The sequence below is a fragment of the Thermobia domestica genome, chromosome 11 (assembly GCF_964235325.1).
Source record: "Thermobia domestica chromosome 11, izTheDome1.hap1.1, whole genome shotgun sequence".
NCBI classification, from domain to species: domain Eukaryota; kingdom Metazoa; phylum Arthropoda; class Insecta; order Zygentoma; family Lepismatidae; genus Thermobia; species Thermobia domestica.
In genome coordinates, this window is record NC_137464.1 from 215,772,403 (window position 1) to 215,786,243 (window position 13,841).

Below are 13,841 nucleotides of genomic sequence, written 5' to 3' on the forward strand. Positions count from 1 at the left end.
GTGAAATTAAAATTGTTTGTTTTAACCATGGAAGGTAATCGTAACAAGCGGCTGAAATCTATTTGCAGGTATGAAGAAATTCCAGATGAATGGGAACCACCCGAACCACAGCCATATAAGGAGCAGGGTAATTTACATTATTACCTGTTAGAACCGGATGCTTACGACCAGTATTGCATTATATGTAAAGGTGGTAATAGTGTACAAATATGGCTTAATTCAGCTCCAGAACCTACAGTACTAGAAGAAAGAGCGGTAAACACTTTTTTTTATTTATTTTATAAATATCCTCCTAAAACTTATGAACTCATACATTTAAAGTTCTAGGTTAATTTTTCAGCCTTGCTGCCTTATTAGAGCATTAAGATCTGATAGGGGATTTACGTAAATATTAAAATAGTTTCGAACAACATATATTTAATCCCGTAAGTTTTAGTTCCACGGTTTTCAATCATAACAACTTAGCAAAACTATATCTATGTTAATATAACAATTAGCAGCTGCAGTAAAGTATGGATGCAAGAAGTTCATCATATGTGTTGTTCAACCTTATGTATATTTGTACATGTCCAGGTTAGATGATCAATAAATTCATTGTGTTTGAACGTAATAACGACTATAGATTTTGAGTTCCATATCTCATCGTCACTTCGGAAGAAGATGCCAGCCTTGACTGCTGAAAATTCAGTGAAGAAGTTCAAACCAGACATCAATTCAAAGATGTACTTTCTTAGTATCTAAACTGTATCTCATGAGTTGTGTAATTACGTAGTCAAAGTAGTCACTTAAGGATATTGATGGACGCATGTTTGTAATAATTTGTAACGTTCTCTTTTATTTACTGCTTCTGATATTTCAAGTACTGTTAACTTTTTCGGTATTCGCTGACACCTTCCTCAATTCGGACCACCCACTTGCAATCCATCTCACTTTTCTCAATTTTTTCTTGCAGTATTTTGTTAAAATGATCAGGGACGTAGTGTCCATTAAGGCTATAATGCTTAGCCTATCCATTTATTCATACATCAGCCTGAAATGTTGCTTTTGGACATTGATACAATTAATTTTATTAAAATGGGTTTATTTTATGATGCACTGTTTAAACATCACGCCAGAATAGATTGAAGCTTCTGCAAGAACGCATTGTAAGCTATGGGCCGCTAGCCTTTCTCCTTTCTCATGTAATCTTAAGCATGGGGCGGTACCAATCGCTTTCCCGTCAACCTCAGCAGACGAAAACCATGAGAAATACACAAATTCAACACGATGCAACGAAAGCGGACAAATGCTGACGAAAGGCTAGCCTTTCGGGTGTTTGGGAAACAAAAGTGACAGGACGCGGTCTTGTAAGAAAGTATAAAACAGAGAGACTATGAAAAATTTAGGGGATCGCATTCAGTCACAAGTCCTGACAAAGAGAATAAAAATTTTATTATCAATAGTACTAAAACGTCAGGGACCTTATTGGTACCGGTTTGCTTTATCGCAGCGTAAATTTACATTTTAGTTGGCGATAATTGACATAGTAGTTATAACTGCTTGTTGTATTTTTTGCCTTGCGTTGTAACACGAACATTTTGCGAAGATTGATATTGAATGAGACCTCAGATGAGGTAGGTTTTTTTTTTTTTTTTTTTTTTTTTACTTTCAATTTAAAAAAAAAAAATCAATTGACTGTGAGCTGCAGCACTACTGTTTTCCATTAGTATGCTGATATGTGTTGTTGTGGGTGATGAGCTTAAGTTTGTGTCTATGGTTTTGGGAATTTAAAATTAAGATAGCTCTATATTCGTTTTTATTTGTTTCTTTGAAATAGTAATACAGTGTATGTGTGATATACGAGTATCGCATATGTAAGGAAACCGTATATGTAAGGGAAATATGAAGCAGAACCACTGTTATACTTTTTCTTGCGTTATATGAAAAATATGTGGCATGAATTAGCATTTTTCTGTCAAGCATTAAAGCATTACAGCCAGGTCCGTGGTCAGAACACTAAGACATGATCGTTTAAATAAGGGCGGATAGTTTTTTTTTTTTTTTTTTTTTTTTTTTTGCGGGGGGGGAAAATGAATTCATATACTCATATATACATACAACAAACAGTTGCAAGTTTCAGGGGACTGGGCCGCTTCTAGCCACCCCCTAGCTACGAATCTAATTTCAGCCTACCCATTTCAGATCTTCACGCTACGTTACTGATGATAATGTAAATTACTTGTATTAAAATCCTTTTCTTTTGAAATTATTTATTGTCTGATCTGCTCAGGAAGGTGTCTCCTAACACCGAAACAATACAGGTAATAATATATTAAAAACTAGATGCAGTAAATAAAAGAGTACGTTTACAAATTACGTAATCAACGGTTCATAAATGTGTCTTTATGTTGGAAAGCTAATCCTAATCCCCCTTTCCCTTATAATTTGTGTACGGAAGACAAAATGGAGGTTAAAGTAGGTGCAGAGAGAGATTTAAAATTAGTTTTAGGATGCACAAGTATAAGAACTTGTACAAAATAATGATTATCATTACTCAAGTCAAATAATATTTCTACGATATTGAAACTTTTCAACGTCTGAAAGTCATGCCGTCGAAATTTTAACAAAAGTCAGCTTTCATACTGTACTAATAAAAAAAAATAAAGTAAATTGATGCATTTCACATTCAATGCTCTAAATTAATAATTCACTTTTGTTTTTCCGTTATTTTGATGGGGGTTTTACCAAGTTCCCACCAGTTGGAATTTATGATAATTACTTCAGATTGTTTTGGCATAGCGATAGGTGCTTACACTTATTTTTTCAATATATGTCTGGTGAATGGAAATATATTACCTCTGAAGAAAGAAACAAAGGAAGTACTACCCATGTGATCATTGGCTGGTCTCTATATGACTTCGGGTTCTGTAATTCATACTTGGCTATGGAGTTTCGTTTAATGGAAATGTTAGTGTTTATGGAAACGTGACTTTTGAAAATGGCTTTTTTTTTTTTTTTCATATTTCTTACAGAAATCTGCAATGATGAAGAAAAGAGTACCATATTATACATGATGGTTAAAATGGCTTAATCTTTTCTGAGCAGATAATAAATTTAATTGATTGATTGAGGTTTAATTAGGACGTTAGAAGATAGGTTATTTGTATCCGTCACAATAAGACCAATATGGCCGACAGATGCTGCACATTAGAAAATTCAAAATAAAACCTCCAAAAATGGGGGTAGTTCACGTATGTTCTGTAAGTAGAGATTGAAACAAAATAACTTTAGAATCTGCGTATCCAATTTGCTGTAAGGACCAGACTGTCATGTGATTAGGCCAAAAGTTATGTTGCGTATTAAGTCGAGTCTGGAGCTTCGAAATCCAGATGTGAGATATTTCAAGCACCTAACCTCCGCGTGGGGCGCTCTGGATAATTCGCAGAAGATACATATACTTCATCATTATTATTGATTTTACTCAAACAACTTGACTTTTAACAGAAAAATAACTTAAAAATAGCAATAACAATAATACACAAAACGTTAACTATTTTAGTCTCACGAATAAAGATGAGAATACTGTCACTTGAGACTAGTGCTATTAAAATTATTCAAATATTCGTTATTCGAATAATAGTTTGTTATCCAAAGAATTGCTCGTATATTCGAGTTTCAACACCACTACTAGAGACCACGTTATCCTCCTCTTTTTTTTTTTTTTTTTTAAGGTGGGACGAATCATTCTTCACAATGCGAACGTTTAGCGCCGCACACTAAATAAGAATATGTGAGATGAAAGTGTCAGACACTGAAGCGAGTCAGTACACTACAAAGTCTGCCAGTGAAAGTGTATCCGTTAATGATGAAAATAATCACCAAGATCGGAGTTCAAGAGACTATGCTCCAGTGCAACTTCTGCCAAAGTGGGGTGCTTGGCTGGAATGTTAGCGCGCTCATTTCCCCGAATACCGACACACAGCCCTATTGCTAAAGACATTCTGCAGTTTTGATTATGTTTTGTGTGATAAAGAATTTTAAAATGCTCATTTTCACAAATGACTGTATCACGCGGTGGGTACCAAATTATAAAGAGCATGTGTAAAGTTTTTAAAGTTTCAAATTTATGTAATCACGAGTTTTTTTTTTTTTTTTTTTTTTTTTTTTTAAGGGGGTCTAGGAAACTTTCTCTTCCACATTTTGTTTCGGGAAAAACATTAATCAAGAATATTGTAAAAAACGTTATTCTGCACTACCAGTCTGAGGCTCACACTGCTTGTAACTGTGTATTCTAGTAGTACATCTGTCCTTTAATATAGTTCATTTTGTATTGTTTACACTAGTTATTTTTTATTGAAGTTTGTATGAGTGCTTGCCAGTAAAACATTGTTGTATCGTTTTTAAAGTCATAACATTTTTCTATTACTTCCAGCGTTGGACTGAGACATACGTCAAATGGTCTCCTCTAGGAACCTATTTAGCCACATTTCATAAAAAAGGCGTTGCGTTATGGGGTGGACCGAAGTTTGGGCAGATAATGAGATTTACACACAATGGAGTCCAGTTTATAGATTTTTCACCGTGTGAAAAGTAAGTTCATTTTACTGTAGTTACGTTGGTCATCTGGTGTAACTTTATAAGTTAGTTTGGCTACATGTTTATAGAAGTTTTAGTTGCGAATATTAACGTTTTACAATGCAGGTTGTTAGTATGTAACAAAACGCTACAATCGAAAATAGTGTTTGCTTAAGAAGTTCCTAGTCCCTAAGCAACTTCATGAGTTATTTGTGACGTCATACACTTCCGTTACATATACAGTGTATGTATTAAATTTTAAAATTGTCATTATCAGAAAATAATGCAGGAGAGAATTTCCTTGATTGGCTGCTAATCTTCAATATATGACCCTCCTTGTTATATATAGGCAAGTGCAGGGCTGTATAGTTTCTGGATTCCTTTCTGAAAGTCCTCGTGTCCGACAGTGTTGAGTTCCTTCGTCACAGCCGTTTGCGTGTCCAAAATCGAGTCAAAGTGTTTGCCTTTCAACGTGGAAGAGAATCACCAGTTACGATTTTCTTAAACCATTCTGAGTCTGTCGGCCAGTTGGACCCACTTCTGACAAGACGGCGTCCGGTCTTCTTTCTGCTCTATTGTTAGACTGTGGAGCACAAATCTGGAACAAATCTTCCTTTGCTATAGATCTTGTTCCACAATCTTCCGAATAGTATCCTTGCCAATCATCCTGAGGGACTAACAGTGATTTTTAGTCAGCTTTTGCCGCACTTTTTCAACATTCTCGTCAATTCGAACGGTTCCCGAACGGCCAGGTCTAAGGTTGTCCTTGACATCTCCCGACCCTCACGAAAACACGACGATGCGGCACAAAAATATACGCTCGAGAAAGAGCTCATTGTAAGCTGTTTGAATCATGTCCACGGTCTCCGTGGCTGTTTTGCCAAGTTTTACACAAAACTTGATTACATTTTGCTTCACTCTACTATCCATGACGAACAAAGAAAACACAGTTCACTGAAATAAAAGTAATTTAAAATGTTAACAGTTTTCAAGACACATTTCTGATTCTTTGTGTATATATACTTTGTTACTGGAAACACAATATAAAATTATTTTTTATTTCTTTCCAATGTACGGAAGACTGCGAAAAATATATATTTTTTTTAATCTCAGTTGTTGTTTCTTATTACCCCGTATGGGGTAATAAGAGACGCTGCCCAGATTTCTTTCCTCTTGTGCTTTCTTATTAAACCGGGGTTACAAGGAATGCCTAAGATGTATTCTATTGCCCTACCTTTTAACGCGTTTTTATTCTGGAAGTTTTTCACTCATTCTGAACATTTTGAAATGACAAAATTACACATTGTAATCAAATAAATCTGCTTTTATTAAAAAGGTAGGGCTTACATCGTAAAACAACTCTTTATGCTACAGTGACTTCTTACACAGTAGGCTATACCATAATGAAAAATAGCCTGCGTGAATACCTTTAGCAATAATGGAATGAAATTTTAAGCCCTAAAACAGAAGATAGGCCTGGACCAAAACTTTTTAAACCAAACATTCTCTCTTATTAAAAGGATAAAGTCTCTTAATATTTACAAGTTCTGCTCTTTTAACAGTGAACGTACCATTTCCTAATAAAAGTACAAAACCATGAAAGATAAACACTTTATTCACTTCCTGAATATCATCGTGACGAGGCCAGTGGAATTTTAATCTACAGTTAGTGAAAATGGAAAGACGAAACGATTGTCTCTTATTGCCCCGGAAAAAAAAAGTAATAAGAGAGACGCACTTTCTGGCAAGTTCATTTATCAGAGAAAAACTGGAATAATTCCATTTTGAAGTATCACTAATGCTGTACAAATTTATGCAACCATTTAAAAAAAAAAAAATTATAACCAGGTTGTAAAAAAATCACGAAAAAGACTGATTTTAAATACCTAAAGTTTTCGGTACACTTTTTGAAAGGCGGAAAAGAAGGTAAAGAAGTTGCCTAAAAGCAATGAATTTTTGTAGACTTGTACAGAAATATACAGTAAGCTGTGGATTTTTTTCTTTTTTTTTTTTCCTGTTGATAAACTGAACTACCAGTCATTTTGGCTCTTATTACCCCATATTCCCCTAGCTGCTTCAGTGCAGCGATGTCTAGTGGGTTACTGGATTATTATAATTCGCATTCTTACATTCAAAGAATAGTATTGCTAAGGTGCTACTTGTTTTGAATAAACAAAATGTGATACATAGTCTTGTTTTATTTGAATTGTAGATAATTAATTTATTTCGAGATGATTTGTATTATTAATTTTCCTTCCATCTGAGCAGTTTTTTCACCTGTGAGATTTTTTATATACATTGTTTCTCGCTCCCTTTATATTTCCGGAAGTAGTTTATATCAGCACTGTTCTTTCTCTCGTAGATACTTAGTAACATATACTCCTGTCTGTGATGTAAATCCAGAAGAGCCTAAACGCTTAATTATTTGGGACATACGGACAGGTCTTGAGAAACGGTCATTTGATGCGGATACTCCACCCATTTGGCCACTATTTAGGTGGTCGCAAGATGATAAATATTTCGCAAGAATGGGCAATGATGTTCTTAGCGTTTATGAAACAAAGGTAAGTTAACTACTCTTAATTTTTATAGATTTTTTTGTATGACCAGTAAAAATATAGAAGGTAAAACACAATGTATTTTTTCTGATTATTTATATTGTAGTCATGAAATTAGTGATTTTTCAAATAATGTACCGGAAGGAAGTGACCATTTTTTTAAAATTGATTTTAAACACTTTTGTTATGATTAGAGTATTACTTACAATATTGTGACGATAAACTATTTAGTTAAGAAATGTTAACAGTGTCATGATTTGAAACGTTCAGTGTTTCTGCAGAAATTGCTTTTGCCATGTCTTTAAAGTACTTTTAAGTGGTTTCATACAACAGAACTAAATCAGAAAAGAGATGTAATTGGGTCGTGAGTACTCCAGTAATCAATGAGAGAATACCAATACCAGAAGTGTCATATGTGTAACAGTATAGTTTACTCTAGATTAAATTTCAGAGATATAGTTTAGTTGCTTGACCTTGTTGTATTCCTGTTTTAAATTTAAATCTCTAATGTTTATGATAAAGAGAAAGGTGAGGAAAAAAATTCTCTGCAATGATGATTAAAATTAACCAAATTTTCCGTGATGGTGAAATTGGCTTAATCTTTTCTGAGCAGAGAGCTCAAGTACTATAGGGTTACGAGGTACAAAACCATTCATCCATGCATGCGTGAGCCACGATAAAATTGGAATGCCCTTTCGAATGTCTGTTCGATTTTGTCAGCATAATATGAACAGTGATCTTTTGAGACGTATGGTTATGCACCGAAGCTAAAGAAGACGATAGTGACGGATGATAAAAGAATTTACGTGCTTAATAAACATAGGACAATTATTCTGTCTGAAATTGTGATATGGTCGACTCTTTCATAAGTGTGTAAAGTGTGAATGAAACAACAAATAGTAAATTTAATGGACTTTTAGATAGTGAGGAGTTGGTGTAATTACATTGTAAATCTGAGAACATAATGGTTGCTATGAGCAGCACTAGAATAATCTTCCAAGAATTCAAATTAGAGCTTTGTTTATATATATAAATAATAATAATAATAATAATGCAGGATGACTACAAATTCTAGGTTCAGTACTGGGTCGTGTCATAGATTTTGTAGTGAACGTCGTTTACGTACTTTATTTTCATCAGTTATTTCTTTATCGTCACCTTTAATTCATTTTCTTTATCCTAGGGAGCATGTTTTTAGAACTTGAAACGTGTATTTGTAATATAAAGGTCCAGCAATCTAAAGCATTAGGCTGGTGATTGAAAGGCCAGTCTGTCACGAGTTCGCATCCCGCTCAGAATATGATCATTACCGTCTCTTTTTGCCTAAAGGGTCGAACCGTGGGATGTAAAACTCAAAAGAAGTAAAGACAGATTTAGAAGAGGACAGGGTTCTTACACTTATATAGTAATTTGTATTTATACTACTCAAAGCGGCGTGACACATATACCGTATTTGCGCGAATATAGGCCGCACTTCTTTTTCTAAATTTTGGCTTGAAAAATCATGGTGCTGCCTATAATCGAGATTTTCCCCCTCAGATCCTCAATCGTCAATTTCAAAATGACATGTACATATATCTTGTGGGTTGAAATTAATACCATTACAAGTTACTGCAGCTACGTTTGTAAACCATCAAAGACTTAAAAAGAAAATAGCAGAAAAGCATATCTTGCTCGCAAAACGTGCCACCTTCATTGGGTACCGGTAACATTTTACATTGGCAGAAAAAGCAATTGTTTTATGAACAGGAATACGTATCTTCGTTATACAGTATATATAATATATACTGAATACAGCATTTATGTACAGTAGGTGTTCTTGAAAAAAGAAAAGCTACTTTGTTTCACAAAAGTGTCTGTACAGTACCGACCAAAATTACGCACAATCACTTCCCACCACTTTAGAGCATCACCAGCATCTGATTCTTTACCCTCTTTAGACGATCCATAATGCTTCTCAGTCACTATCACAAAAGGTCATCTTCATGATTCACCCTGAGTTATACGAAAGTTAAAGAAGGAAACTGAGAGGGGAAGAGATACATTTCAAAGTACCGTCTAATTGAACTTTCTCGTAAATTTAGTACCGCAGCCTGTATTCTAGATTTACTTTCTATAATCTCGTGTCAAAAGTTTAGGTGTGGCCTATATTCGAGCAAACACGGTATATGTAGACTATATTTTGTTGTGTCTATTGTGGTTTACTTTTGCTTAAAAAAAATCGAGGGAAAAATACATAAGGAGGTAGCTTTTGAAGCACAGTTTTATAGTCTTTTCCTTTCTTCTTTACAAACTTTCGAAAAGCTATGTGCGGGACTGTAGATGGCTCGATGCATTGTTTAACAACGGGAACCCACAAAAATTTATGATTGAAGGAATGTCTGTTAGAAGGGACTGCATGAATTCTCGTTTCGTGTGCCACCACTTCATTTATGTCAACGTTAACTTTGCTGTATGACTGGACACCTTGTCCTGGTGAATGACAACACGAGATAGAACATCATGGATGGGGGATGCTGCTATATAGGGATGGAGGCGGTATTCTGGCGTTAGAATTTCGTCTGGTAATAAGCTGCATTGATTTTAGCCGTTTTGTCCACTTGCCTTTATCGTAGTAATCACAATAACCATAAAACCATTTGGAAAACTTTCCGCACATTCACGTACTTAATCAGAACAATCGGCCCTGTTTTTATCACATTCTGACAAATAAATACATACATACTTCATCAGGAGCCACTGCAGTGGTTCTTAACCTTGTTGACCCCCTATCGTAAAAATGCATACTTCACGCCCTCTTCTTGCCGCTCGTAATTTAGTTCGTTTTGCGATTTCGCATGCAGGTTGAATTCACAGTTAATAATAGTAATAATTCTCATCAATTTATTTCCAGCAAAACTGCAGCATACCATTGTAGTGCATGTATTATTTTTTACTAAATTTGTTATTAATGCAATCACATTGCTTACTCAGTAATTTTACGTTAACGCCTCTTTGTTACGAATTCGTAATATTACCCCCCTCCCTGTCTGCTCGCTTTTCATGTTCCCACCCCCAGGGGGAGGCACCATCTTGTTGCATATGTTTAGCCTGAAATGTGTTAACGTAGCGATCACTGAATTTCTTTTAAGACTGATTAGACTCTTTTAAGATGTTAGTAAGAACAACACAATCATAAATTATAGCATCACAGGTAGAAAGTGAAATGAAAATACCAATATGTGACCCCATTTTGGATTACAGCCTCCATATTGAATTCACCTCGCTTTGCGTTCTGCCTTCCCATCTTAATAAGATTGTATATTTATCTGCATTTCTGCCAAATGGAATATATATATATACTTTACACGGTTAAAAGCGTTTCACATGTGTTGGAAGTTCTGGAAAAATATGTACAGATTATATTGGTAATTATGAAATGTCTCAATTGTAGTAAACTCCTTACTTTAATTTTGTTTATTTAATTATAATAATTACAATTATTTTTTATTACTTTGTTGTTACACTAGTAGCAAATGTAATATGTGTTGAACATTTTAAGATTTTTATGTGAAACTGTAGCGCTAATATTCACTTACTGTTTCTAGATAAAGATTTCTGAAGTCGAATGTATTTATTTCTTTATATTGTAAAAGGATTGCTTCTTAATGTGTTTTATTATATTTTTATTGCAGTCATTCTTCCTACTAGATAAGAAAAGTATTAAAATAGCTGGAATTAGAGATTTTAGTTGGTCACCTACTGATAATGTTCTAGCTTATTGGGTTGCAGAAGAGAAGGATGTGCCAGCGAGAGTAACGTTATTGGAAATTCCTAGGTATGTGATGTAGTTTCTATACATTTTCTTGTTTTTTTTATTCTGTACTTGGTATTGTGTCTCCTTGAAAATAGTACCCGCTTCGTGGTGAAGATTTGACTTCAGGTTGTCTGTTGCTGATCGAAATCTTATGAAATCTTTCAGTTTTACTTCCCACGGTTATGCCGGTTAGGCTAAAGGAGACTGTGATTATGAGAAATGAATGAAATGGTGGAATGAAGAAAGTGGAAGGAAACGGGAGAACCCCGAAAATACCCACGCACACGGTGTTTGTCCACCACAAAATCCACACGGCGCGAGCTGGGATCGAACCAGGGACCCCAAGCACCGGAGGTAAACGCTCTACCACTGAGCCACCGTGCCCCCCTCATTTAAATTGAAGTTTACTGAATAGGTACAACATAAATTATACGGACTTTCAGCAGAGTATTTTGATTTGTTATGAACAGTGTGGAGTAAAGTTATATAAAGCTTTTTAAATGAAGGTCGACATACGAAGAAATTTTTAAAGACTGCTGTTCCTTTACTCTGGAAATGAAATAATCGTTCCCTATTTGAAAAAGCACCAAATTTATACATTATTAACATGTATAAGTACACATTAGTCAATTTAAGCGATGGGCATTTTTACATTCTGATATTGGCAACACTGGTTGATTTTGGCGGTCGTCGTTCACAATACCATCCTCTCTCCCCGCCCCTGTCACTGCGCAAAATATCACAAAACAGTGCTGCTCCCCAGGTTGAATGCGTGCCTATGATCGATTCCAGAAAATGAATATATGTGAGAAGTGTCTACCAGGAAGTGATAGAAAAAGCATCAGGATAGCACAATGCATCAAGTGCAACCTCGCAATATGTGGATAATGTCAAAGAAGAGTATATACAGACTGTGCTGAAGAATGTGAGTGTGAGCAAGGAAACAAGAGTTTGTGAACACTAGTTTCAAAATTGTTTGTCTAATAAAGTTTGTTTGTTAATTTAAATGTTCTTTAATCTTTTTATTGCTTTACGGTGTTTTTAAATAGTAAAATAGGTAAAAAAAATTAAAAATGCATACACGGTCAAAATGACCACATGTGTACCTTTACGTTATAATGATCATGTGTGTGTGTGTATACGTATTAATCATTTGAAAGAATTGTATATGGCAGTTAAATCATTCAGAAACATAAAGAAACGCTTATGCAATTATAAAAGTTACTTTATGGGCAAAGTAAGAACACAGTGGCTGAGTGGTAAAGCGAGCACCTGTAATTTGATCCCAGGCATGATAAATGTGTGGTGTACGAGTACAACAATTCTTCTTCGTTCTCTCATCTCTTTCGGTTTCCTGCCACATTATTCTTTTGCTGATTATTTCATTAGTCATTCATTTATTTTAAGTTGAAGGCCGTTAACCTCTGTTTTGTGTATTAGATGCAAAATAGTGGAAAGGATACATTTTAAACACAAAAAGAAATAATACAGGAATCAAGGAACACTTTAGACATGATAAGAATAAGATTCCGTTCGGGGAATTGTAGCATTTCAACAATAATGACTTGAAACGAAAATTAAGATTTTTTTTTAAAAAAAAAAGCCAATAATACAAGAAAAAAGGCGGCCCATTAAATGTTTTGGACTCTTATATTCAAAGAGCAACTAATTTATAATCACTGTTTGTGAGAAATCATCATGCAATCTTTTATATATTCACAAACGAAGCTGTACAATCTCATTTTTGTATTCAGTATAATTACAATTTTATCAAGTGGAGTATTACACACAATCATTGAATTCTCAAAAAATATTTCTACTTTGTATTAAGAATCATTAAGATTTTCTTATATTATTTTTGCTGTAATAATATAAGCTAACTAACTTAAACTAACAAGATATCATTATTTAAAATACACTCAATATTTCTGCAGAGATAACTTTCCCATACCTTTAAATCAGTGTCTTTAATGTTTTCATACAACTAAACTAGGTCAGAATAGAAATGTAGGTGGAAATTAAATTAAATCAAATTTTTGAGTTTTACGTCCCATGGTTATGCTGGCTAGGCTAAAGGAGACGGTGATGATGAGAAATGAATGAAATGATGGAATGAAGAAAGTGGGAGGTAACGGGAGAGCCACGAGGAAACCCACACACATGGTGTTTGTCCACCACAAAGTTCTCTTGGCGGGAGCAGGGTTTGAACCAGGGACTCCATGCACCAGAGGGAACGCTCTACCATTGCAATGTAGTTGGATTGGGAGTACTCCAGCAATTGATGAAAAAATACCAGAATAAGTGTATGTATGTATCACAGTATAATATTAGCAGAGCTCTGTTTCACACACTAACTCCAGATCAAATTTCAGAGAGAGAGAGAGAGAGAGAGATTTTAGTTGCTTGTCGTTTTTGCATGATTGGTTAAAAACTGAAAACTCTAGTATTTAATAAAGTTAGAAAGATTAGAAAATAAGTTTTCTCTGCAATGATGATAAAAATTAACCAAATTTCTCGTGATGGTGAAAATGGCTTAATCTTTTCTGAGCAGAGAGCTGAAATGCGATAGGATTACAAGGAAGAAAACCATTAATGCATACATGATAAAAGAGGAGTACCTTTTTGAATCTCTTTCTCCAACTTTGTCAGCGTAATATATGGTTATTCAAAAAGCACACCGGTTTGGATCGTCTGGCAAATGTTTGTTTCTCGGTTGCCGACATTGTTTTGTATTGTTGCTCTACTCACAAACATTCCGATTGTCGCCTTAGTATGAATTAGCCATTTCTTCAGTTTATGTCTAGTTATGGAGCCGTTTACTATAGCGCAACGTTTGCTAATTGTGAAAACTTTTTATCAGAAAGCAGAAAGTTATGCAGCAACTATCAGGCGACTTCGCGCGGTTCTAGGGCGAAATGAGGCACCGAATGAAT

At 34.8% G+C, this 13,841-nt stretch overlaps 1 protein-coding gene across 1 annotated transcript in view; it reads left to right on the plus strand.

Annotated features, from left to right (window-relative positions):
- eIF3b (eukaryotic translation initiation factor 3 subunit b) overlaps positions 1–13,841 on the plus strand; it is a 58,535-nt gene that overhangs the window by 11,861 nt on the left and 32,833 nt on the right. The window contains exons 5-8 of the mRNA XM_081731620.1: positions 69–255; positions 4,412–4,569; positions 6,917–7,118; positions 10,787–10,929. Coding sequence (XP_081587746.1) covers positions 69–255; positions 4,412–4,569; positions 6,917–7,118; positions 10,787–10,929 — 690 coding nt within the window. The remainder of the gene's footprint in view (positions 1–68; positions 256–4,411; positions 4,570–6,916; positions 7,119–10,786; positions 10,930–13,841) is intronic.